This window comes from Stigmatopora argus, chromosome 8 (genome assembly GCF_051989625.1).
Source record: "Stigmatopora argus isolate UIUO_Sarg chromosome 8, RoL_Sarg_1.0, whole genome shotgun sequence".
NCBI classification, from domain to species: domain Eukaryota; kingdom Metazoa; phylum Chordata; class Actinopteri; order Syngnathiformes; family Syngnathidae; genus Stigmatopora; species Stigmatopora argus.
The window spans coordinates 3,871,744-3,899,535 of record NC_135394.1 but is presented as its reverse complement, the minus strand read 5'-3'; the positions used below and the strand labels follow the sequence as shown (position 1 = coordinate 3,899,535).

The 27,792-nt window shown below is 37.7% G+C and overlaps 1 protein-coding gene across 1 annotated transcript; it reads left to right on the top strand.

The window, feature by feature from the left end:
* Positions 1-87: 87 nt before the first annotated feature.
* Positions 88-27,529, top strand: jak1 (Janus kinase 1). Its single transcript, XM_077606445.1, has 25 exons — positions 88-320; positions 4,021-4,232; positions 5,763-5,886; positions 6,721-6,865; positions 8,848-9,011; positions 9,494-9,762; positions 10,344-10,459; positions 11,593-11,766; positions 12,482-12,639; positions 14,126-14,240; positions 14,380-14,578; positions 16,683-16,792; positions 17,703-17,849; positions 17,943-18,030; positions 18,109-18,236; positions 18,343-18,481; positions 20,477-20,628; positions 20,696-20,846; positions 21,433-21,521; positions 22,595-22,787; positions 23,509-23,633; positions 23,899-24,071; positions 25,360-25,477; positions 26,207-26,317; positions 26,571-27,529. The coding sequence occupies exons 2-25, from the start codon at positions 4,043-4,045 to the stop codon at positions 26,682-26,684; spliced, it is 3,492 nt and encodes a 1,163-aa protein (XP_077462571.1). The 5' UTR covers positions 88-320; positions 4,021-4,042; the 3' UTR covers positions 26,685-27,529.
* The last annotated feature ends 263 nt before the right edge of the window (positions 27,530-27,792 follow it).

Here is a 27,792-nt window from a genome sequence, read left to right as displayed (position 1 = left end):
TATTTTCCAGAACCTTCATGGTTAATGTCCTATTTTGAGTGACAGCCTGAAGAACCAATCAGCGTTCGTGCCCGCATGGCCAATGCGTGGTTTACGGGAAAGGGGCAGCTGATTTTCAGGAAGTCTTAGCAAGATTCTAGTGTGCGCGTCTCTTCGAAACTTGGGAAAATAATCCCCGAAAGAAACCCAGTTTTCGTCAAATTACAGTAGGGCTTTTCAAAAATCCTTTCAAATCTGAACCCGACGTTGAACTAGGTTGGAGCGACAAATGTTCAATACGAAGCGGAAGTAGCCCACCAGCTGTCTGGTTAAGAGCCTTGGTAAGTGACCCTATGATGTAACATTTCATTCAATAAGTACATATTTAATTATAATTTTGTTATATGTCATGTTAGCATAAAATTCTGTCATCGTCCCACACCGTCGTGTTCTTCAGTGATTTGTTTACTTACTTAAATTGGATTGCGCAGTAGGCTAAACAGGGTATTAAAATGCTATCAATTGGTGTTCTACTTTCTGTTCCTAAACGACTCAGTTGAGCTTTGAGAAGAAAATAAGGACGATGTGGTTAAATAAACGTCACTGGATGAAGGTGATGTCACTACTGTGTACGTGCTGCGTAACGAAAGCGATTGTTGTTATCATGTATTAAAAACAATGGTGGAAAATGGACACGCCAATACGTCGGAGAAACTGAAAAACTATCATTTGCCCCATATGAGAGATCAACTCAGTCGAAAAACAAATGCCAGAAATCGCATTGTATGATTTTTAAATAATTTATTTGCAAATTATGGTCGAAAATAATTTGTCATTAACAAAAACAATTCTGTATACTCCATGGTTATATACTCTCTTGTTGGAAATGAGAGAGAAGAAAGGTTTTCTGTAAGTTCTCAACAGGTTTTCACACACGATTGCTGGTATTCTGCCCCATTCCTCCATGCAGACCACTTCCAGCGCAGTGATGTTTTGAGGCCATCTAAGGGCAACCAGAACTTTCCACAGATTTTCTTATGGCGCTGAGATCTGGAGACTAGATAGACCACCCAAGCAGCTTGAGATGCTTCTTTGGAAGCCACTCCTTCCCTACCTGGGTGTTGTGTTCGTTATAAATGCTATGTGGAAAGACCCAGCCCTTGCTAATGGAAGGAGGTTCTGAATAAAAATAATACGTAGCTTCCCTCATTCTCTCCTTTACACATACCAGTCGCCTTGGTCCTTTTGCTTAAAAAAGAGCCTAAAAAACTGAGGTTTCCACCACTGTGGTGAACAGTTGGCCAACCGTAATCACTCCCATATAAGCCGCATTTGTTGGACAAAAAATGATGACTGAATCGAGGGTGCGGCTTATATGCGCATAAAAAGACGACATGTACGAAACTGCAAGGTGACAAAGACGGAACACCATGATAATGCCATGGCGCAAGGCGATGCGGCCAATACGGTCATTTTTAGCAAAAAAAAGAAGAAAAGATAAACAGAATTTATTTTGAGGTCTGAATGAAATTCAAGAAAAAAATGTATCTTGCTTAAAAGGTGAAAAAACTCACTTGTGCTTGCCAACGCTCGCTCATGGCATCGCCAGCCCACCGCAGTTATAAACGTGCTCTGACTGGCCAGTCACGAGTAGCCTTGCCAGATGTGTTCTTAGTGTTTACCATGTCAGCACATCCCAATAGTATTTAAGGCTGATCGAAAGTCTTGCGGTCGATCGTTAAAATATCAGCCTTGATACCTGCAAATGTGCATTACATGCTATTATTGCACCCAGAGACTTGTTGAACACTATACCGTTACGGACACACTTCCTGGTTGTGCTTACGTTACTTCCTTTTTGAAAGGAAATTGTACATTTGTGATTATGAAATAAAAAAAAATCTGCTTTTATTTTTTATTTTTATTTCTTGTTTAAAAGTGACAACTAAATCGATTTTTTTTTTAGATATTTCGACATTAGAAGCAATTTGGCCGCCACAACATCTTAAACTTCTGGCAAGAAAATTGTAATTCATTAAAAAGCATCAGGTTCTCATCAAGATAGACTTATTTCTTTTTTTCAAATTGAATTATTTCATGTTTTGCATTTACACAGACACGCATATTAACTTCCATATGATATTTACCCTAATAATGTGCTTTTGATTCAGAGAGTATCTCAGAAATACCACATGCGATGATTTTTCTTCAGATTTTCCTTTTAAAGTAACACATTTGTACTCCCTATTAAAACTATGGATATGGAGTTTAAATTGTGAACAAGGAGGTGGCTTATTAGAAGTTAGAAATTGTAAAATTCAACAATTTTAAGACAATTTTAAGGGTTCAGCTTATTAGAAATTGTAAAATTCCACAATTTTAAGGGAATTTTAAGGGTGTGGCTTATTAGAAATTGTAAAATTCAACAATTTTAAGGCAATTTTAAGGGTGCGGCTTATTAGAAATTATAAAATTCAACAATTTTAAGCCAATTTTAAGGGTGCGGCTTATATGCGGAGGCACCTTATATGCAAGTAAATACAGTAGTTTTGTATGGATGTAGCTCAGCGGCCTTTCTCCTCCAAACATGACGAGTAGGGTTCTTACTAAATAGTTTAATTTTGGTTTTATCATCCAAATGCTTTTAGACATGATTTTTTTTCCCAGATGGGCTTGGACATGTACTGACTTATGCAGAGACACACCTGGCACTGCGGGATTTGAGTCCCTGGCGGCAGTGTGTTAGTGATGGTAGCCTTTGCTACTCTCCGAAGTTCATTTATACAGTAATCCCTCGATTATTCACTTATCGCGAATTCACTATTTGGCAATTTCTTTCTGCTATTAATTTTTTATTTTTGTAAAGTTCATAAAAATGTGAAAATCCACGTTGAAACTCGTAAGTGGCAGCCACTTTTCCTCACAGGACTCGGCACTGAAGAAATGTTTTTTTAAATATATATATTTTTTTAAGTTCATAAAAATGTGAAAATCCCCGCTGAAACTCGTAAGCGGAAGCCACTCTTGCTACTAGGAATCAGCACTGAAGGAAAAAAAAGTTTGTAATAGGGGTGACCCTACTTCGCAATTTTTCGATTATCGCGGCCATGTCTGGTCTACATTAACCACGATATTCGAGGGATTACTGTACTAGTTATATTTGCTCTTCTACTGTTTTGTTTATTCAGAATTCCCCATTTATCTCCCTTGGATGATGAGTGAGGAAGTTGGAAGCTTGTTCGATTGTTTGATTTATCTTGCTCGTGACTTTTTATTTAGAGGCCTTTGTGTTGTTGTTTAGACCATTTGTGACCCTGTAAAGTTAGTTGCATCTTTTATTTCTCAACACATTGAATGTGCTTGAAGACAAGTAATGAAAATGTGTAAAGACTGGGCACAAGCCAAAGCCTGAAAACATGATTAAAAGACTGTTCTTGGCTAGTGGCCAGTCGAAGTTGTTTCCTGTTTTTTTGCCCAAAATCAGTCATCCATTTCCATTATAAGGAAACAGTTTTGATAGAGTCCTATCTTTGGTGGAGTCATTGTTTTACTTTTCGGGACCTAAAAGTAGATAGTGGAGCCAAATTGGACAAGTCGTGGCCAGGTAGCTAAACTTCCTGAGGTTTTTACATACTCTTTTTTATTTATTTATTTATTTATAAGGCTACTTTTTAACTGGCCATGTTTTCTCTATATTTCTTCCTGTCTGTAAAAGTTGGTCGTGTCGTAGTGACTAAATGAAAAGGTGGTCCCAGTGTGGCAACAACTGAGAACCAACGCTTTGTCAAAACCATGGAATGACAAATGTGACTTATTGTACTGAGTAACCATGACATAAATGTTTGCATCACTTTAATTTGCTACAGTAAGTTTTTTAAAAATATTTTCCAACTCGACATCTTTGTCATCACTGTCACTAAGTTCCAATTGAACAACTTCATGAATATTTTATTGTGTAGCCTTTAATGTGATATATACATTATTGCTATTATATATTTTATTCCATTGTTTAATTTAGTATTTTGTTATGCCCAAATTCAGTGTCTAAAGGCCACTTAATTGGATGATGGAGTTGGGCAGGCTACTCTGTGGAAAAATGAAGCGATCCAACAGAAGAGATCCAATCATCACTTCGCCTTCATCCTCTTGGGGTTTGGAGATTCACTTCTTCTTACCAGATGTGCATCAGCTGGAGTTCTTTAAAGGCAGCTACACTGCAGAGGAGCTGTGTGTAGAGGCTGCTAAGAAATGCTGTAAGTGGCTATGGTTTAGCTGGCAAAAAAGGATGCCAATTTCCTGTCATTGTTTTAGCCCTCCTTTGTCAGCAATTGTCAAACAAACAAGGGTCATAAGTTGACATGAATGTCTAGCTGCCACACTTATTACCATCAAGTCTATCAATTGGGAGGGAATTTTATTCAATTTGGTTTTGACATTAAAACATGATTATAGATTAAATCAACATGTTAAACAGGCTCATGTAATTTTAGCTCAGGAAAAAAAAAATACATATATCGAAAAATGTGTATGTGTATGTGTGCGCGTGTGTGTGTGTGTGATGTATTTTCAGGACTATAAGTAGCAGTGTTATTTTTATAGTTTGGCTCAGGGTGCAAATTGTGTGAAATTATTCACACTATTATATAATTTTAAGTTTTATCTTTAAACTGATCAATCATTTCAACATTGGAAGTAGGCAGATTTTTTTTTATTATCCCCTCAAGGGTCGCCATGCGCTGCAATTTAGAAAGCCACTGAGAATGGCTTACCAAATAATTGTAATTACTTTTTAAAAACATTTTTGTAAAAAAAATTCAGACTGATGTTGTCTCTATTCTTATCTTTATTATTATAATTTATTTGTTTGTAAATGCCTTTTCAGATGGCATATGTGTTGTTTGTTTTGGATTTTATGACATAAAATATCCCCCACAATTGTTAAATTGTTTTTCCCCTTTGATTGTGCATGTTTTGGCACAAGAACATTTTTCCCAAAAGTTATTAAAATAAATGTATCAAAGTAAATGTAACGTGTAACAACCCATGTCTGATTTGGAGTCCTTATCATGTCAAGTGACATTACTTTGCGAATGGCTAAATAGCACCCGCCAGTATACATAGCTGAGAACTCTATATAAGCAAATGCCTTTTTGCATCATCTTCCCAAACACTTCTTCAAAGGCACGAGCAATCAATATGCACAACAAATTTACAATGCCCATGTCCCAAATTATTCAAATAGTTTACAAACCAAAAATATCGACCATTCTTCAGCCATTCAAAAAGAAAATGTGGGTCTTACAAAATATGCCTGGAAAAAGGACAAGAAAATAATCTAAAAGCCTTCTGGATTGTTTTTTTTGGTGGGGGTTTGCAACAAACATGTTGTTAGCTGCCGCCTCGTGGTGTTGAGGTTCACTCACCTGACTTCGGTGCGGGCAAGCGCGGGCTTGATTCCCGCTGGTGGCAGTGTGATTGGGAGTCCGGATGGTCCTTTTTCTCTCCATACGATTGACTGGGGACCAGTCAAGGGTGTAGTCTGCCTTTCGCCTGAAGACAGCTGGGTTAGGCTCCAGCAAACCTCGCAACCCTTTCGAGGGTCTGGTGGTATGGAAGATGAATGAAAAGATGAATTGTTGTTAGGTCTACAAAATAAATGCTAATGTATGTATAGCGTTACAGCACCAAAAGTGAAATTGTGACTGATATGAAAGTCTTGTATATGGGATGAAATGGTCAAGTTATGATTTAACTCTTCTTCCTGTATTTTTTCCTTTCATCAGCTATTTCCCCCATGTGCCATAATCTTTTTTGCCTCTACAATGAGGTGACAGGCATGTGGTGCCCGCCTAATTATGAATTCAAAATCACAGATGACACCAGTATCAAGCTACAATATCGAATGAGGTGAGATTTAACTTCATTTGACTTTAAAATTTAAATAAAATACAATTTTGCATAGTGTGGAACAACCTTCTGTATGAGATCAAATTAGCTCAGTTTAAGGGTGCTGATTTATCTCTTGATTTGTCTTCTGCTCTGCATTTTCCAGAAAATTGAATAGTACTATTGCCAATCTCTATGATATACAATTATATGTACTTGTGGGTCCTGTTTTTTGTTCCAACTGATGCAGCACTGACAGTTTATCCAATGAGGTTTCCACCTCTGCCCTTAATCAGTAGAATTGGTGAAATCAGATTAACTATGTGAAAGACTGCATACTGCAAATGAGAAAATCTAGTATACTGTAAATCACATTCATTTGAAAGACCGTTGCTCAATGTATTTAAGCGACTTGTGGATTTCTTAGACCTCTGATAAAGGAAAAAATAATGTTTGAAAACTTAAAAGGACACCACTTATGAATGTAGTAATTTTAAGACATCTGTTACATCTAACCTAAACAGTGATAGACTGACACATGCATGAGTGGGGGAATGAGATTTATTGATGTCACGAGGAACGGCGGGCAATCTGGAATATACTCACATTAGATTGGCTATAATAGTATATTCACTAATAAAATGTTTGCCCACACTAGTGGCGGCCACTTCCTTGAAGTTTTGGCTTGGATTTATGTTTTTCCCCTTCTATTAAGAATTCTGTTTTTATCAATTAGCAAAATACAATTATCTTTGCTCAAATGCACATTAGAAATGTGTTGTCTGCCATTTTAAATTAAATCTTTAATCCTGTAAATATTTTTACACTAATAAGTGTTTTTACTTTTATTCACAGATTTTATTTCAGGAATTGGCATGGTACTAATGAAGGTGAGTCTCCAGTTTGGAGACACTGCATCAGTAAACTCAAAGGAGGTCTCAAAACACCAGAAGGAGCACCACTCCTGGACAGTCCGTCTCTTGACTACCTTTTTTACCAGGTAGTTAACATGTATGCATGTTTTGTGGTGAGAGATGCGAACCCCACAAGCCTTGGTGTCAGAGCACTACTAACGTGGTGGCTATCAATGTTTTAATAACGTGCAAGATGTGGTATTATTGAATGTGACTGACTCACTCGGGTTTCCATGGTCTATACTTGGAGGCTGGTCGAGGTCTTGCTGAGTTCCAGAATCACCTTGGGCCCAGTGTGGCTCCCCTTGCTGGTGGCTGGTATGGGGCTTGTCCTCTGCTCTGTTTCCGGAGCAGCATTTCCTTACACTACATGACACATATACATATAAGATGGGGTACACTTGAGAGTGTTCAGGAAATTGTGCTAAAACATTTTAAACTAAAGAAGCCAGGCTGTGATGTGCAGCCAGGGGAGGCAGTTAAGGATCAGCCTCACCTTTCATTATGGGTCTATAAAATGAAATATATATTACATCGTTATATTTGTGTGAAATTTCTTTGGCACTAGGAGCCAAACAACCATTCACACTCACACCCATATCTAGGGGAAATTTAGAGTGTCCAATCAGTCGTCTAGCATGGACTGCGGGAGGAAACCGGAGTACCCGGAGAAAACCCACGCAGGCCCAGGGAGAATATGCAAACTCCACACAGGTGGACCAGCCTGGATTTGAACCCAGGACCCTAAAGCTGTGAGTGAGGGTGACATGCTAACCACGCAAGCCACCTGGCCGCCTGGCCGTCCCTAGCTACCTTTAATTCATATAGTAAAAGTGTTGTTGTTTCTTCATTTGAATTACATTTTCATTGATTGTTTAACCATCGATTAATCATTCATTCATTTTCTGTACTGCTCGTGGTCACAAGGGTCACAGGGGTGCTGGAGTCTATCCCAGCCAACTGTGGGCAGTAGGCGGGGGGACAACCTGAATTTGTTTGCCAGCCAACTGTGGGAAGTAGGCGGCGGGGACACCCTGAATTGGTTGCCAGCCAATCACAGGGCACATGGAGACAGACAAACATCCACTCACACTCATATGGAGCGACAGTTTAGAGCAGGGGTGTCAGACTCGGGTTGGTTCGCGGGCCGCGTTAACGTCAACTCGGTTTCATGTGGGCTGGACCATTTTAGATATAATATTTAGATTTTTATATATAAATGGATTAAAAGAACTAGATTTAAATCCCTGAATATTCAGTTTTTTATAGATCTAAAACAATGTTTATTTTAGATTTTTAAAATATATTTTTAGATTTTACAAAATTATTTTTGAACTAAAAACACAGAAGAAATTGATTAAAAAATTACAATTATTGATTTAAAAGGGGGGAAATCAGGAAATGTAATACACATCTATACTCTTCATTTTAATTTGATCCTAAAACAGAAAGTCGGCACTCATGATTTACTTTCCCGGGCCACAGATTTGGCCCCCGGGCCACCACTTTGACACATGTGGTTTAGAGTGTTCAATTAGCCTACCATGCATGTTTTTGGGACGTGGGAGAAAACTGGAATACCTGGAAAAATCCCACCCAGGTATAGGGAAAACATGCAAACTCCTCACATGAATGTCAGAACCAACTAGAGATTGAACTCTCGATCTCAGAACTGTGAGGCGTACGTGATGATCACTCTTCTGCCCATCGATTATTATCTATCAATTATTTAGTCTTTATAATATGTTGCACATTTTTAGGATTTGTAAAACTAAACAAAAGAAAACCAAGTGTTCTAAGCCTGCAATAACATTTTTTTTACCTGTACATCCAAAAATTGCAAAAGCAAAAATGTGTGTATTTTCAAACTGCGCTAAAAAAAAATCTAATTTCCATCATGTACTGTATAACAAATGCAGGCCATCCAATGTGTAAAATACCCCAAATATTTATGTATGCTTTGTAGTGTATTTAATGTTTATTATTGGATTGGATAACTTTATTCATCCCGTATTCGGGAAATTTCATTGTGACAGTAGCAAGAATTATGATTCTTTTATTCTTCCAGGGTCAGCATGATTTTCACACGGGTATGTTACCCCTTCGAACATGTGTCTCCGAGTCTGAGCAGCACGAACTGGAAAATGAATGTCTGGGAATGGCTGTGCTTGCCATCACTCACTATTCCAAGAGGATGGACATCCCCCTGTCTTCTGCTTCACAATCACTCAAGTATGAAACTTACATCAATGAATGTCTTCAAAATGTTGAGACCCATGATCATTGTATTTCTATCAACCTATACTTATTGTGGAACCTCAAAAACTTAAAAGAAGCGAAAAATAAACAAACTGGAGAATGCAATTCTTTTTATGTAAAAGTTACAAGTGAATAATTACTGCCATTAGAACAAGTAAATTGGGAGAATGTGAACCCTAACAAAGACCAAAGGGCTATTATAATGAGAATTAACAAAATGCAGAGGACTTGTTAACCTGAGTCACAAAAATGTTGGGGTCATTACTAACAATATTACTGCTAACAACAAACAGTACTGACACAAGAATAATATGGAAATGCTTAAGATAATTAAGGCAAAAAAGATTTAGTGGTATGCATAATTTAAGGATGTGATCAAATAGGTTTAAGCTCCTGTTTGTTATTGAAAAATATTCCTAATGGTTGTATTTCTTTTTCTTTTTTCATACCTACAGCTACAAGCGTTTCATTCCAGAGACAATGAATGCAAACATAAAGCAGCGTAATATTTTGACACGCATCCGCATCAACAATGTCTTCAAAAAATTCCTCAGTGAATTCAATTACCGAACAGTCAAGGTCAGTGACATCCCTCTGTACGACCTGAAGATTAAGTATCTGGCTACTTTGGAAGGGCTGACCAATGGAATGGGCAGTGAGATAACAGAGCCTGTTTGGCTGCGTGTAACAAAAGATGGAGACGTCGTGAATGGTGGCAATTATGGTAAGACTTGGAGTTCCTTGATTTCTAGTTGATGGACACTGCCTGTCGTACTGACTCTTTGTGTTTTTGTGACATGTTCTGTAGTTTTTGTATCTATTTTTAGTGCATTCATGATATAATAGAACATCCGGTAATTTTTTTAATATATTATTTCCAGTTAGACACATGGACAAATCTGAGAGTCACAATTGTCACTGAAATAATTAGAATCTGACAAAACAGTGAACAATGTAATGAAAGTTAACCAATAAATCTCTGACATTGCTTATACACTATAAAAGCATTCAATTGTATTCAATTTGTATTGTGGTTCACTAAAGCCCGATTTGTCAAACTTTCTTATATTCACTATTTTCACAAGAACATGAGTTATGAACTTTAAAACCCTGTAATTATTTAGATATGAAATACCACTTTGAATGCTTTATTGTATTATTAGTACCATGAGTAAAGACTGGATACAGTGATACAGATCTTGTTGCTAGAGAACACACGTAATAATTGTGATTTTATTCTTAACAAGGTCATAAAATGCTTTCCAGTAATTGAACCTAAACTATCATGTGTGTCTGTGTTTACAGCATACTACAACCGAATTCAAGGACAGAGCCCACAACAAACAATGGATACTTGGGAAGGTGTACAAGTATGTGTGTCTGGTACAACGGGCATTTCCTGGAGGAAGAAACCCCCCACAGTAAGTCACTGTTATTTATCGTATTTTTCTGACTATTAATCGCACCTGACTTGAAGTCGTATTAGCCGAAAAATGCACAATGAATTATCTCATCTCATTTTCTGAACCGCTTTATCCTCATTAGGGTCGCGGGGGGTGCTGGAGCCTATCCCAGCTGTCTCCGGGCCAGAGGCGGGGGACACCCTGAATCGGTGGCCAGCCGATCGCAGGGCACAAGGAGACGGTCAACCATGCGCACTCATACCCACACAGAGGGGCAATTTAGAGTGTCCAATCAGCCTACTATGCATGGGTTTGGAATGTGGGAGGAAACCGGTGTACCCGGAGGAAACCCACGCAGGCCCAGGGAGAACATGCAAACTCCACACAGGTGGACGTGACCAGGACCCCAGAGCTGTGAGGCCGACGTGCTAACCACTCGCCCCAACGGGCCGCCCACAATTAATTATACGAAAGAAATGATAAAATTCAACGGTTTGAAGGCAATTTTAAGGGTACTGCTTATACGTAGAGGCGTGTGTGTATATTTGTGTGTATATATATATATATATATGTATGTGTATATATGTATGTATGTGTAGTGTATATATATATGTATATATGTATGTGTATATATATGTATGTGTGTGTATATATATATATATATATATATATATATATATATATATATATATATATATATATATATATATATATATATATATATATATATATATATATATATATATATATATATATATATGCCTAGAGCACCCTCTTGTCATTCAGTGTAAAAATAACATGAGATGATATGATTGTGTGAATTATTTCTTACGTAAATTGCACTCCCCCCAAATTATAGTCCGGAAAATACGGCATGTACATTTCTACGCAGTGCAGCAACAAAAATTTGTCAACTTCAGACTGTTTTTATGTATCTTTATGTTACATTTAACCTATGTTATATTTTTGAAATATTTATGTATTTACCTTATTCTAATCATCTTACCTTAAATTGCTATAGCCAAGTAATAATTAACTTTGTATCGGACTGTACAGCACAAAGTATCAAATTGCTGTAAAAGAGTCCAACCTGACTTTAATTGGTTGTCTTTTCAATTAAACCACATTTGCGATGTGTGTCTTCAATATAGAAAGCGGTGAGTCCTAAAGAGAAGAGCAGGTCCAAAAAAAGGAAACAGAATGAAAATTTGAGAGGAAAAGGAACTGACCAAGCCTGGGAGCGATTCTGCGACTTCCATGAAATCATGCACGCGGCCATTAAGGATGCCACAGTCACGATTCACAGACAGGATTACAAAAAAATGGTGAGACAAGTGGAGAACATGAGAACACTGCGACTGAGTCCTCAGAAAGTCTGTTACCCTTTTCATTTCTATTAATAACATTTATTTTGAAGGTAATTGGGCAATTTTTAAACTTTAAACAGTAGTCATTGTCAAATCAACCACGTTTTCATCATAGGTAACCCACCTTAGGGCTCTTACTTGACTTAACTTTCACTTGAGGCCTATCTGCTCTTAACCTAAAATTTCAGAAGCGCAAGGAGAAATCTAAGGGCTTGCATAGTTAATTTTATTCACGGTCAATGACGAGGCATCCTCAAAACGGGAAATGCCCGTTTCCTTGCCTGTTTCCTCAAGTAACAATTTGGAATCACTATGAGAATGTTTTTTCCCCTCTGGCACAGCAGATTTACTGTAGAGAAAGTAAACACTGTAGTAAAAGTACGCATCCTCTTTCCTATTGTTATTTGTTTAGAAGTGTTTTGTGAGACCTTTAGAGTTGCATGCTTGCGCCAAGACTTTTCATCATTAGCCAAATAATAGCAACCCCCTTCATTCATTTTATCCCTTTCATAAAAGGAAAATAACTATGACAATATTCAAAATCTGTGGGGTCTTATGAACACAACCCCTAAATTCATGTTAGTAAAATAATTTAAGGTTAACGGGTCAGCAGAATTGTTTTGGACTTAAGTTGCTTTTCTGAACTCTTGTAAATCACCTTCCGTTTCTTCAGGAGTTGCATATGGCATCGTGGGCTGAGGCTGTTTCCTTTGCATCTCTTGTGGATGGGTATTTCAGGCTAACAGTGGATGCCCACCACTACCTGTGCATTGAGGTGGCTCCATCTTCAGTGGTGCAAAACAACAACAATGGCTGCCATGGCCCTATTTGGTTGGTTCTTGCATTTTTATTAATGCCGTTTTTGTTGGTCCTTTTACAGGCTTATTGTTTTATTTTATTTTATTTTATGGATATACTACACCACTTGTTATGGGTTGTTTATAAATCCCAACTATTTGCATAAGGTACTATTTTCTCTTAAAAATTCAAGGCTAAAGAGTGCACCTGACTATATTTTACATGATCTAGTTAAAAATACACAATGTATAAGCCACACCTATAAGCTGCATGTGTCCAGGCTTTATATGATATATACTTAAATGATTTATGCAATTATGAAAAAAAAAATACACTTTACCATGATATCTTAGCTTGCGAAAGGAGGAGTTCTATCGTATATTGCTTTATGAACTTCAGGCTGGTGGTTGTCACCGCTGCCCCTAGCATGGTAGTTTCAAGATAGCACACTGCAGATGTCCATTTTTATATCTGAAACCGGTTGGCAGCCATTTTTGGTCTTTTTTTTTACCCAAGTACTATGATGTAGAGCTGCAATTAAAGATAATGTACCTTTTCGACTAATTTTACAATTAATTCAATGATTAATTCTCTAATCAGATCTATGGCACTGTTTTTGCAGTTACCTTCACAATTTAATAATAGTAATAAACAAGTTAAGTGTTTTGGGGCATGTTTTAAATATAAATAAAGACAAAATGAATTACTACATGACTAAAAAATACTATTTTATTACAACCGTACTGAAACAAATACATAATAGTACAAAGATCAGGCAAAATTATGTTAATTCAAATTTATAAATTGCTGCTGCTTGAAGTTTTTCTCTATTAGCAAAGAGTTGATATAAATTGTCAATTACTCGTATATATTCTTTAAACAAAAATGTACCCGTTTTTCTTTAAACCAAGAATGTCGCACCAATAATAAATAAATAAAAAAAACTCAATGATGAAAGCATTATCTGGAACACTGACCTAAAGATCATCAACTTTACACATTATAACAATGCACTTAAAACTACTTTCTTGCAACTAATTGAGGCTACATGATGACAAATTCAACGTTTATTCATACAGAGGATATTTACCATCTCCACGTTTTAATTAATGGCAGGAATGGCAAGGCGCAATTAGGTGCATACTGGCAGCTAATGTACAAGAGTGTGTACTAGCCATTCCTTCACCTTAATTTCCTCCCCATGCGCTTGAGTACATTGAGTACCCCTGCAAATAGATGCCAACAATAATCGATAATCAAATTTGTTGGCAACAAATTTAATGATCAATTTTTATTGACTTTATCGAGTGGTTGTTGCAGACTTACCATGATGTGAAGCTAAAGCTATAGCTGACTTGGCGTAATATGTTTTCAATGGTGCAAACACATTTTTCAACTTGTCTACTCAACTCAACTTTATTTATAGAGCTTTTATTATAGCCTCATCTGTTTCCTTTTTTCTACCTGTCATTTTGTATGACATCATTGATTGACTACCATTGTTGATTTCCAAAACCAGTACAGAGTATGCCATCCAAAAACTGCGGCAGGAGGGCAATGAAGAGGGCATGTACATTCTTCGCTGGAGTGTCACAGACTACCAGTATATTGTCATCACTGTGTCCTGCAGTGAGGTATGGAGCTTCGCTGCATGATCATTCTCATGTTTTTCATTTGGTTGCGCAAGGTTTCAGACGATTTTAAAACAAAATCTACAGCAATTTCCAGTGTGAGGTGCACCTGAGTAAAAGTTGCTGACTTTCTTCCATTTAGATTGATCTCAATAAATCCAGCCCTGTGCAACAGTATAAAAACTTCCAAATTGAAGTGACTCCGGGTGAGTTCCGCCTTCATGGGACAGAAACTGCCAGACCCACTCTGAAGGAGCTATTAAAGCATCTGGAGAGCCAGAGTCTTCGCTCTGACAATCTCCAGTTCCATCTGCACCGCTGCTGCCCTCCTCAACCTCGGGGTAAGGATTTTTTGTACATGCAGTAAAATCCAAGTAGAAACTTTGCCTATTCCCAAATATTTGTGGGAGAACCAAAAATAATAAAGCCTATTGAGAAGGACTCGGCAATCGCAAAAAGAAAGGTGGTTCGTTTTTCCTCTGTCCACCGCTCCTACTTACCTCTACCCTTCAACTTCCTGCAACACAATTTCATAATAATTATGGTACGTGAGCCCAATACTGTGAAGATATTCATCCGTCAGATTACCTTAACGTTACCGCTCTACTATGTACTATATAAATAAGGAGGTGAACAATTTTGTCATTAAGTATAGATTAAAATAGACATTTATCAGAATCTTCGAAAAAATCTTGCTGTCACCTCCAAAGGTCCGTTTATTTTTACAAATCCTTGTTTGATTTTTTTATGGACAAGATAAAAATCTCAAAACTGCTAAAAAAAAATTAACTGCAGGATTGAATCATTCTTAACACCACTGTAAATAACCATACTACTCAATTTTATTAAGTAGCCTTACTAGTTAGACGCTCATTTAGTTGAAAACATTTTGAACAATCTGGTATAAGGCTAAGGTGATTACGTTTGATTAGTCTTAGTCTAATAAAGCATTGGCTCCCAGTGGAAACTGGTGTTAAAATGTTTAGCTTTAACAAATACTTCAGCATGTAAAATCTCTGGAAAATAATATAATGCAAACAATAGGCCCACCTCTTGTGCATATGCATGTTTCTCATGTTCAAATAGTCTCAAACATGCACACTGTTGTCAGAGAGGAAGAGAGTTGTAAATGTGGGTTTCCGGTGGCAAATGTATGTTTACTTCCGTGACCGAGAGTTTGTAAGTGTTACAGAAGCTGTTGCTGTTTGGAAATACAGATTAAAGTCTCCTTGACATAGCAGTAAACTATATCTATTACAAAATCTATGATAACATCTGCTTACCACACAGTAGATTTTTTGGGTCTGACGAGACCTCTTATAAGCAAGGAATTCTGGCCCTAATGAACATTACCCCAGGTGTTCTTCTCTAAATATTGTCGTAACATTTTTTTGTAATACATTTCGGGGGTTAAGGTTGGAATTTTTGGTGGCTAGGTTGCTGCTATTAATGCTTTAGATCAATATGCGGTTTCATAATGGCACTTTGATTGCATGCCTGATTATGAACAAGCTTGAGAACATTAGATGCATATTAGTGCTGTTATACTTTTTAAAGCCTGATATTGAGCATTGTCTTCATGCGAAACTTTTGTCATCATACCTACATCTTTATGAACTACATTAACATGTGAGTGAGTTAGTGAAAAATCTAAAAGGATGACTGTTGGATTTATTATGGGATGTTTCTATATGTTTTGTAAGCATTTTTAATAAGTAATATGGCTATAAATTAATTCATGATTTATGTTGGGACCACGGACACTTTCCTCCCCACAGCTACGCTCAAGGCCCCACAGCTCGAGGACACATTGTTTTCAGGACTTTGCGCTTTTTCGGCAAGACACAAACTGTGTTTGGACTGGATGGCGATAATCGCATTATTGTTTAAAAATACGGCTGCTTTGTTTACCTTATAATGCTGCTTGGTTTACCTTAGAATGCTTTGTTTACCTTATAATGAAAATATTATGCAATTCCTTACACCGTTGTTTTGGCTCGGTTCAAAAAAAAAAAACAGTTAAATGATACTGTTAATTAAACAGTTGAATTGATTATAATTAACCAATATTCCTTATTACTATCAAGTAAAAAGTATACTACAAATATAACAATATCAAAAGAGCGACAAAACATTTAAGCTGTTATGAGGATTTATAATATATGTAAATGCCTCAAACACATGCGCACATTGAGCAGTGCCATCTGATGAATGTCTTCATCCATTGATTGTCACAAATTAGGCATCTAGAGTGCTCGGGTTTTTAGCCTTGGGCTCAATACTTTACTCGCTTCTTCTTATGAGCTTCACCTTATGAGCTCATTTTGTCTATTTGAATATGAATATGAAATCAAATACATGAAATCATGAAAGGGATATTTATTTTGTTGAATAGAACAAAGATTTTAAGTTTTTTTAAATCTTTTTTGCTCATGGTTGTTGCAGAGATATCCAATTTGCTGGTGTTCACCAACGACAAAGCCTGGGTGCCTCCAACACCCATGCAAGAGTGTCAGGTCATCATCCATCGCATTCACAAGGAAGAAATTGAACAGGTATACTTTCACTTGATTTCTGTCTATATCTGGGCTGTCAAACTCAGTTTAGTTTGCAGGCCACATCCACATGAAAGGTGTCTTCTTTCTGGGTTGGAATGAAAACCCGCACCCACTGCGGCCCTTTGTGGAATAGTTTGCCCACCCTTGATCTAACCTAACACTAAACTTAATTTTAATTTAGTTTGATATGTGGATACCTTTCTTCTCCCGGGTTGGCTCTTTTTGCCCTGCCTCCAAACAGACTTTCAGTCAATATCGAGGGTTGTTTGAGTTTGTATTCGCTTCAAAATATTCCCAAAATGATGCACACAAATGTCCTCACAATAGGATAACGCACGACCACTTGCCAACGAGAAGTAGTCTTGTATTAGCGATTGCTCCGCCAACGGGAAAAAAATGCAATGCTCCGCCCAGTGCTCGCAGAGACATTACAAAGAGGGAGTTGCGACCAGAGATATTACACAAGCAGTTGCGGAGCTAGTGCCCCTGATGTTCTTATGAGCAGCCAACGAGAGGTAATATATACCTCGTTTTAGCGATCGCTCCGGCATTCGCGCTGAGTGACGGAAAAAAACAGTGAAAAAAAATGCAACGCTCCGCCCAGTGCTCGTAGATATCTGTTATACAAGAGATGCGGCAAAAAAGACAGTGCGCTACAATGATAAAGAGCCTCTCATGTCTTGGCCAACTGGCTTTATCATATCTCGAAATTTTTCTCATATCTAGTGATAATTATTTGCTAAAAATTTTACTCGAATCTCGAAATGCTCGTGTGTCGGGGTGCTCGTATGTCGAGGTTCCACTGTATATGTATTCCTGATGATCGTGTTGACATGTTTACTCGACTACAGAAACATCGTATTGTATTTTCTTCTACTCAATGCTGTTCTTCTGCTATGCACTATAGGAGGAGCATCTCGGTCACGGCACAAGAACAAACATATTCTTAGGCACTTTGAAAGTAAAAAACGATGATGATGCTGGTTACGGATCCTTCCAAGAGTATCAGGTGGTGCTCAAAGTACTGGGTTCAGGACATAGAGACATTTCCTTGGTAAGATTACATCCTAAATGCACAACTCTTTGTTCTAAACTACCGCTTATGTGGTCCACCGCAGTATATATTTTATATGTGTCCTCTTTTCAGGCTTTTTTTGAAACAGCAAGTATGATGCGGCAAGTTTCCCATAAACACATTGTGCTATTGTTTGGAGTCTGTGTCCGCCATCTGGAGAGTAAGTGCACATTTGGAGCTACAAAATTAATGTGTGTTATGGAAGAGTAGTGTGGCAAACTTGTTTTTTTTGTGTCAGATATCATTGTGGAAGAGTTTGTAGAACTGGGACCACTGGATTTATTCATGAGGAGGCAGAAATCCCCACTTAGCACAGCTTGGAAGTTCCAGGTAGCCAAGCAGCTGGCCTCAGCTCTCAGCTATTTGGTAAGAAACACAAGCGTCAAATAGATGGTCAGCATTCTTGCCCAATGTGATATGTATAATAAAACATACCTGCAACATTTTAAATAATTTGTCTTTGAACATTCAGGAAGACAAAAAGTTGGTCCACGGTTTTGTGTGCGCAAAGAACATTCTGCTGGCCCGAAGTGGACTGGAAGATGATCAAGGGGGACCCTTTATCAAGCTCAGTGATCCAGGAATTCCAATCACTGTACTCACAAGAGAGGGTGTGTTTGGCTACCAAATAATGAAACTAAATAGCAATTGTATATCCTTTTCTTAGCAATTCCAACTATTCCTCACCCACCTTCAATTATTATTTTTGTCCTCTGCTATTTCATTTGACCAATATTTCTGCACTGCTTTGCTACTGCTTTGATTCCTTATCTATACAGTGGTACCTCGAGATACGAGCTTAATGCGTTCCGGGACTGAGCTCGTATGTCGATTTACTCGTAACTCAAATCAATGTTTCCCATAGGAAATTAACTAAAAACAAATTAATTCGTTCCAACCCTCTGAAAAAACACCAAAAACAGGATATTGGATTGTAAAACATTTTTATTTGTTCTAATTCGCCATCTATTAACAAAGTAACAAATAACTAGGGGTTTAATAGTACTAAAATGTGTTTAATTGTATTAAAATTATACAGATTTCGCAGGGGAGAGAGAGAGAGACGGATAGAGGGGGGGGATACTAGAGGGGGGGAGTTTTTGCACGTCAAAGCACTCGTAACATCACATAATCAAATTTAAATGAACTTGGATTACGATGCAGACACACTCAAAAATAAGTTTAATCTAACCCAGGGGTGGGCAAACCGGTCCTCGAGGGCCGCTGTGGGTGCAGGTTTTTGTTCCAACCGATCAGGAACAGACATGTTGACCAATGAGATTTCTGTAGAAAACAAGAAGCACCTGACTGCAATCCACTGATTGCGATTGTACAACATCAGATTGGTGAAAGGGTTTTGCGGAGGTGAGCGAGAGAGGGACAGAGAGACTTTTTGCACGGCAACGCGCTTGTAACATAACATAAACAAATTTAAATGAACATGGATTACGATGCAGACACACTCAAAAATATGTTTAATCTAACCTTACACTAAATTTAATTCTAATTTTGTTTTAAATTTTGATACCTTTCTTCTCCCGGGTTGGCTCTATTTGCCCCGCCTCCACCCTGACTTTCAGATGCAACCTATCGAGGGTTGTTTGCTTTTGTCTTCCCTTCAAAGATTCCGAAAATGATGCACACAAATGTCCTCACAATAGGATAACGCACGACCACTTGCCAACTTACCCGGGAAGTAGTAGTCCTCTCATATTAGCGAACAAGCTCCGCCATTCGCACTGGCTAACGGGAAGGAAAAAAAATGCAACGCTCCGCCCAGTGCTCGTAGAGACATTACACGAGGGTGTTGCGACCAGAAAGACAGTGCCCATGATGTTCTCATGAGCAGCCTCTCGGGTCCGCTGTATGCTCGTATATCAAAATATTACTCGTATCTAAAATTGCTCGTATGCCGGGGCACTCGTATGTCGAGGTACCACTGTACTTGTTTCTTTCAAATCATTTGCTACTATCAGTCAATGAGGCACTATTGTTTGATGACAGAGGTGATGGAATCAACCCCACTTTTTGCCTAAGTCATTGAACTCACTGATCATATTTCTTTTTAGCATTTAACATGACATTGAAATTAAGGATTTTCTCATTGTAAAACCTGAACTTGTCTAGTATTTTGTAGTACATGTAATGGGTATGTAAGTATTTGCCATTATTTTGATATATATTAGACACATGTAACAACAATGCAAATAATATTCACCGATCATGATAATATCCAGCACGTTAAGAACAATTTAAACCCTTTGTAGCTATTTAATATTATTGTTGTTATCATTTATGGTAGTTTATGCTAATACTCTGTCACTTAGTATTTGAATATATGTGGGCAGGCCATCTTTTTTTCCTGAAAAGGTAACTCATTTTTTTGCCATTGACAGCGATAGTACAATTAACTGGAAGGTCTGGCTTTCAGTGCCATTGACGACGCTCGACGTCCAATCCATTTTGAATAATCAATTGCTGCCATTCAGTCAATATGAATTGTGCATCTAGTACTGTCATTTTCAGCCATTGAGTTAAGAACATGCTTGGGTTTTTTAATTTATTTTTTTGCATCCTGATGTGAACTGGCTGCTGTTGCTCTGCAGAACGTGTGCATCGCATACCCTGGATCGCACCTGAGTGTGTGAAAGATGTGTCTTCACTGAGTATTGCAGCTGACAAGTGGGGCTTTGGGACCACCCTGTGGGAGATTTGTTATAATGGAGAGGAGCCGCTTAAAGAAAAGAAACTTACAGAGGTAGGGAGATGAGTTTATGCATTCATTTTCCTATGAAATTATTCACTGTCTCTTTTGTTTGGAGCAGAAGGAGAGGTTTTATGAAACAGAGTACCAGCTTGTGACCCCGGACTACAGAGAGTTGGCTGAACTAATGATCCGATGCATGAACTATGACCCAAAGAAGAGACCTTTCTTCAGGGCAATTGTGAGGGATATTGACAAACTGGAAGAAAAAGGTAAGAGCACTGTGTTTATAAGGAAGACTCACCATACATTTGATGTGCTGCTCACATAATAAAGATGTTCCACCAAAAACAATATTTTTTTAGCCAAATCACACGATTTGCACTGCTGGTCTTAGTGCTCAATTCACACATATATCAGTCGGTACATGAGGTCGGAGGGAGGGCAGCTGAGACGCGTCTCATTACCAACAAAGTTCGGCGAATTGAAGCATAGCAGCGGCAAGCCTCTTCAGCTGTCCAAGATGAAATGATTGACTTACCGAGTAGCTGTGACAGGTCGTTTAGGCGAGCATGACCCAGCAGGCAGGAGAGACAGGAGAGGCATGGCTGCATCTGAGCCAAAATAAGATACTTTTGATTTGATTTCTTCATATTGGCCAGTCGGATTAAATGAAGGCCGATACCGATATATGTAAAAAATGTCCAATAATTGGCGCCGATAATCGGTCAATCTATAGCCTCACACAAGAAATTTGAGCTGGAAAGTCACTCAGAAAGTATTCAAGATGCTAGTTATGTTTGCATGAGGTCTCACAGCTATGCTATAACCAGGATTATGCTTCTTTTACTTTCATAGATCCGGCCATTCAACCACAGCCTACATCAGAAGTGGACCCAACTGTGTTTGAAGAGAGATTCCTGAGAAATATCAGAGATCTCGGAAAGGTAAGGTAGTCTTGCCAGATTTCTGAATAATTTGGGGGGGATTGTTTAATTCCTGTTAATAAAAATTTGATGGGAACAACTTTATAATGTTAATATACGCTGCATAGTTTTAAATTAGAAGATTTTCAGATAGTGCTATGTCTTGAGATTTTTTCAATGCAAAAAGTGTGCCGCAGCTCAAAAAGGTTGGGAAACACTGTTGTAGTTTATATTGTGGTATGATGCAATACAGCAAAGGCTTATTACATTATGTATTGTAATATATTGGGAAATATTTCCCAAAGTTTTTTTTGTCCACGAAAGAATGAAAACTAAAAAACAATGTTTCACAATTTATTACATACTACTGCAAACAGTTTTCAGGAATCATGGCTAGCTAGTTATAGCCATAAACTATGTAGTTGCATCTGGTAAACCCAATTCAGATTAGATTAGATAACTTTATTCATCCTGTATTCGGGAAATTTCATTGTCACAGTAGCAAGAGGGTGAGAATACAGACACAGGAAAACACATTTTAGACATAAATAAATAATAAATAAGTTAATAAATAAATAAACAAAAATACAATAAACAAATAAATAGAAAAATAACTAAATAACTAAATACATATATAAATAAATAAATGAATAAGCGTGTTTTCAATAAGTATTCTAGTAGAATCTGTTTTCAATGGTTGCGGCTTGCTTCAAAGAAGACTCACGCATCCATTTTACCCTGACCTGTAACATCTCATGGCAAACTAGTGTCTGAGAGAGAAAAATGAAGATAAATGGTTGAAGAAAATAAATGGATAATGGATCTATATGGGCTTGAGTATGAATGTAAAACATATTTACTACACAATATATGGGGAAATCGAGTGGGATATGGCATTTAACAATACTGTACTATATGTTTTCTGTCGTGTCTTCTCGTCCTCCTATAGAGTATATTCAACTCACCTTTATTCATATAGAAGATTAAAACTCACAGCACCCGAAAATAAAGTGTTGTACAGTAAACATAAAAATGCATGTGTACCTAATTGAGTGCCTTATATTATATGCTAACATGGCTTGATATCCCTGAAGGGCCACTTTGGTAGGGTGGAGCTATGTCGATATGACCCCCGCGGAGATGGGACTGGCGAGTTAGTGGCGGTCAAATCACTCAATTCTGAGGATGGACAGGAGAAGGGCAGCAATATCCTTTGTGAAATTAATATTCTGAAGGCCCTCTACCATGAAAACATTGTGAAGTACAAGGGGATTTGTCTGGAAGAAAGTAAGTGTATCTCGATTATTCAGTACAGTCTGACAAGTTGAAAGAATTGAATTGAAAGCTTTATTGTCATTGTACATCATACAATGAGCTGCTTTGTGTTTTGTGTTTAAACTTAAAAGTGCTGCATTGTGTTGTAAAATTGGAAATTCACCTCCTTGTCAGGAAAGTTATTTTGTAAGTACTGTAATTTCTGCACATAAGGCGCACCAGATACTGCTGACCAAACTGTCTAGTTTTAATTTCTCACCAAGTATGCTAAATTGCATTGAATCACACATCTGTAAGATCAGTGTGTCAAGATACAAAACACAAAATCTACATCACGGAATAAGAGTCTTGGGGTCCCGCAGGGGTCAGTGCTAGGTCCACTGCTCTTCAGTCTTTACATAAACAATCTACCTACTATTGCCTTATTGTTTTTATCTTGTGTTTTTAACATCAACTTGCCCAAGGGACTAAAGATGGAAATTAGATTTGGGCTATAATCTAACATGTTTACATGTATATTTTCATTAATATGTATTGTCCCTCCTTTCAATATTGATCCATATATAAGGCACATTTGGGTTATAAGGCACACTGCTGACTTTTGAGAAAATTGGAAGTCTTTTAGTTGCGCCTCATAGTATGGAAAATGCAGTAGACGCTCTCCCTCAACTTTAGGAGGAAGACCGTTTATGTTCCTAACTTGGTGTCCTCATCTTCGTTTGTGTGTGAGCAGGTGGTCGAGCCACCAAGCTGATAATGGAGTATCTTCCTCTGGGAAGTTTGAAAGATTACCTGCCTGACAATAAAAGCAAGATCAGTCTGAGTACCCTGCTGAGCTACTCTACTCAAATATGCCAGGTGGTTAACTCTTGTTTGTCCTTAGCGGTGAAAAGGAACAACGTGCATCCTTTTCGTTTCCTTAACCATAGCGATTTTTCACCCTGATGTGCAATTTGATTTGATTTATTGACATTTGTTCCACATTCTGTAGCAGCTAAAGTTTCTAATAGAAAAAGGGTGCCTTCACACAAACTTTGGCACATTTTAGCCTAAGATTAATGTAATCATTTATCAGAAGAGAACAATAATATTTTAAAACTGTAGTTTTTTTTTTCTTTGCCAGGGTATGGAGTATTTGGGCTCTCAAAATTACATCCACCGTGATCTTGCTGCCCGAAATGTGCTGGTGGAGAATGAGCGCACTGTGAAGATCGCTGACTTTGGCCTGACCAAAAGTATTAAAGACAATGAAATGTATTACACAGTCAAGGATGACTGTGTAAGCCCTATCTACTGGTAAGTAAATACATGTGAATTGATACCTAGAAAAGTTACAAATAACAGTTGCAATTTTTGTTAGCGTCCTGGGGGAATGTTTTTCGCAGGCTTGCATCGCAAACGTTATGAAATAAGCCATACATTTTGATGTTGTAAGCTTCTGCACCAGACACTGTCTTTTGTAAAAAAAAAAAATCCAAGTTTAACAAGACTATAAACAATTACATCTTTTATATGATAATATAGATGTTTGATGATTTCAACTGTTTAAATGTCTGCTCAGCGTCAAGGTGACAGTCTTTTTACTCTCGTATGAGAGCAAAGCGTCACTGACTACATTCAGCGAAGCCAGCGCAAGTTTCTCTAGCATATTCAACAATCAATTTGAAGCTTTTCCAAAATTCAGCCTTACCGGTACCGCTGCGTGTTTAATTTATCCTTAACTACGTGATGTGCGCATAGCATGCTCTGGCTCTGCGGCTCCGCTTCCAATTGCAGTGACATTACAGCATACCTGTCAACCTCTGCCGATAACTGCCCTTATAAATGATTATGATTCCCCTTACAAACCCTCAAAAAACCTTACAAACACCGTACGACTCGTACAGTGTTTGTAAGGTTTTTTGGGGGTTTGTAAGGGGAATCATAATCATTTATAAGGGCAGTTATCGGCAGAGGTTGACAGGTATGTTACAGCGCCTTCTGTTTTTTCCAAAATTCCAAAGTATTTATTTTATAACAAGTATTCCTTAGTTTAGTATCCACACATCATTTTAGTATACAATTTTGAAATCATTCATTTATTTATTTTTTTAGAGACCACACATGGTTTTAGTATACTTTTTTTTCAGCGAGAAAGAGAAGCTCGGCCCGACCCAAAGTAATGATTGACATTTTAGGGTTCGGGTCTGGGCTCAAGATCTTACCTCTACTTGACATTGGACATAGTGACATTTGATGGTCCAGTTTATCTGATTTAATTCTATTTTCTTAAATTTTACCCCTGCATTTTTCATGTTCATCCTCAGTTTGTATATAACCTAAATTTCTTTAAAAAAGGCTAATCTGGTCCACAGCAATAGAAAATAATAATAATAATAATAATAATCGGACATAGGCTTTGTCATCATCATTGACTCGACAAAAAGCCTAATTGTCATCATACCCAGAAACTGCGTATGACGAAATTGGTAATATCGGTAATGACGAAAATATCATGTTTGAAATTCAGACATTTATTTGCCTTACACCCTAAGTCACTTAATGCTGTTTTTTTTCCTTTCCTCCTATCCTTCTGTGCTGCAAGGTATGCTCCCGAGTGTCTGACTCGCTGCAAGTTCTACCTTGCTTCTGATGTTTGGTCTTTTGGAGTGACCATGTATGAGCTCATTACCTATTGTGATCACAGCAAAACCCCAGTGCTGGTGAGTATAAGCATGCAAGTTCTAATGCAATTTTCACAGTTTCATCCTTATCTGGTGATTCATGGCAAAGATTGGATTACATCAGTACTGTTAGTTCCTGCAAACTGGTTATCAAGGGCTGCTGTGGGTGCAGATTTTTGTCCCAACTGATCCAGCACAGAGTTTAACCAATGGGATTTTCTGCTGAAACAACAATCCATTGATTGCACTTGTAGGACACCAGATTGGTGAAAAGGTGTCCTCTTTATGGGTTGGAATGAAAACCTACACCCACTGCGGCCCTTAGTGGAATAGTTTTCCCACCCCTGGTCTAGGTGTTGTGCTGACTGAAATGCAGTGCAATTCCACGAGATGGCGCCATCAGCTATGGCCAAAGCGCTACAGAGAGTATGGTGATAAAATCATATGTATATGAGTCTACTAAACTCACTTCAACACAGTTCCTGGGTTTAACAGCATTGATGCTGTTTTACAATATGAGGACTTGGGCCGACTACAAGAACAGCACATAGATATGCCTTTTTAAACGACATGTTAACTTAGGTCAATTCCACAATAGCCAACATTTTTAGGGGTTTTGCATGACTTTGTTTCTAAGCCTTTATTTTTGGTGGTAGATTGATTTACATCTGATTTGATCCAAATGCCAGGAGTCTTGTTAAAGCTGGCATCTTGGGAATATGTTTGACTGACAGGGCAGTAGATAAGTGCTTTCTTTTCGTTTTGCAGCTCTTCTCAAACATTATGAAGGCCCAACAAGGTCAGATGAGCCTTGTTCATTTGATCGCCGTGCTACAGGGTGGCCAGAGGTTACCCCAACCCGATGACTGCCCTAAACCAGTAAGACACTTTTGGTTCGGTCTCTCAACAGCCAAATGACTTTTTAGATTGTTGTAACTTATGGACTTCTGTATTATTTGATTTGCCTTTGGAGAAGTGTCGCTAATGATAACAGTCGTGTGTCAAATTTTCTTAACGTGAGGACGAAGCACTTACCACACTCGTCCACAAGGCTCAAACTGCGTGGAGGATAATGGGATGAAGGCTGAAGGGGTTTCACAGTGCTGTCGCTGAAGCCGCTGTGTGCTTACAGGTGTATGACGTGATGCGCAAGTGCTGGGAGCACGCCCCCGGAAAGAGGATCACCTTCAAGCAGCTCATCGAAGAGCTGAGCAACCTGCAGGAGCAATTTCGCTCTCCCGAATAAAGCCCACATTGCGTCGTTGCACTTGGGGTGCACACCCAAACTTCTTCTTACTAACCAATGTACAGGGCACACTCTTCTCCATATTTGACAATATAATCATTGGTGGGGTTGGCCCGGTGGCGTGGGTGGTTAGCGCGTCGGTTTCTCAGCTGGAATAGGCTCCGGCACAATTGCCCCCCCTACCCTAATGAGGATAAAGCGGATCAGAAAATGAGGTGAGATAATTGGTGGGTGAGCAAATGATATAGGATCTTTATGTGACCTTAAAGACCTAATGTGAGACAACCAATATCAGCCATACTTTTGTATGGTTGGATCTTGTTTTAAATTGAGTTTAACTCGGAGACTTCCTTGGTGGTTGTGGAATTACATCATTTAACTAGCCCTAAAATGCTTATGACACATATGCACATAAAAGAAAGAAAAACAAAATATTAATTTGTCCCTTTAAAGGATTATTTAACTGTTCTGGTCCACATGTACTTTTAGCGCACTTCTGTTCTGTACATTCTTCTATGCAAGCTTAGCGTTTCATTATTTGTAGTTAGTTTTTGAAGTTATTTTTTTAAAACAAACAAAAAACAAGTCTTTTATTATTGCACGACTTATAAATCGCACCTTACTATCCAGTTAATGTGGCATTCTTAATTAAAAATTGCATTTTCATTTTATTCTGTATCTTATAGTCTTATCTTTAGAATGTGAAGCATCAAGAAAGATTCAAGTCCACTTTTTAAATTAGGAATGTAAAAGACAATTCCCTCTGAGAAAAAAAATGGAAGCTATTATGTCAATTGTCCATAGTTACACAATGAGAAAATAAATCCAATCTAAGTCTTTCAAAATGCAATGTTATTGTTTCAAATATGTAAATGTTATATATATATATATACATATATATATATGTATGTATATGTGTATATATATACATTTATATATATACATATGTATGTGTGTATATATATATATGTATATGTGTGTATATTTATATGTATGTGTATATATATACATATATACACATATATACATATATATACACATATATACATATATATACATATACACGTGTATATATATATGTATATATATATACACATATATACATATG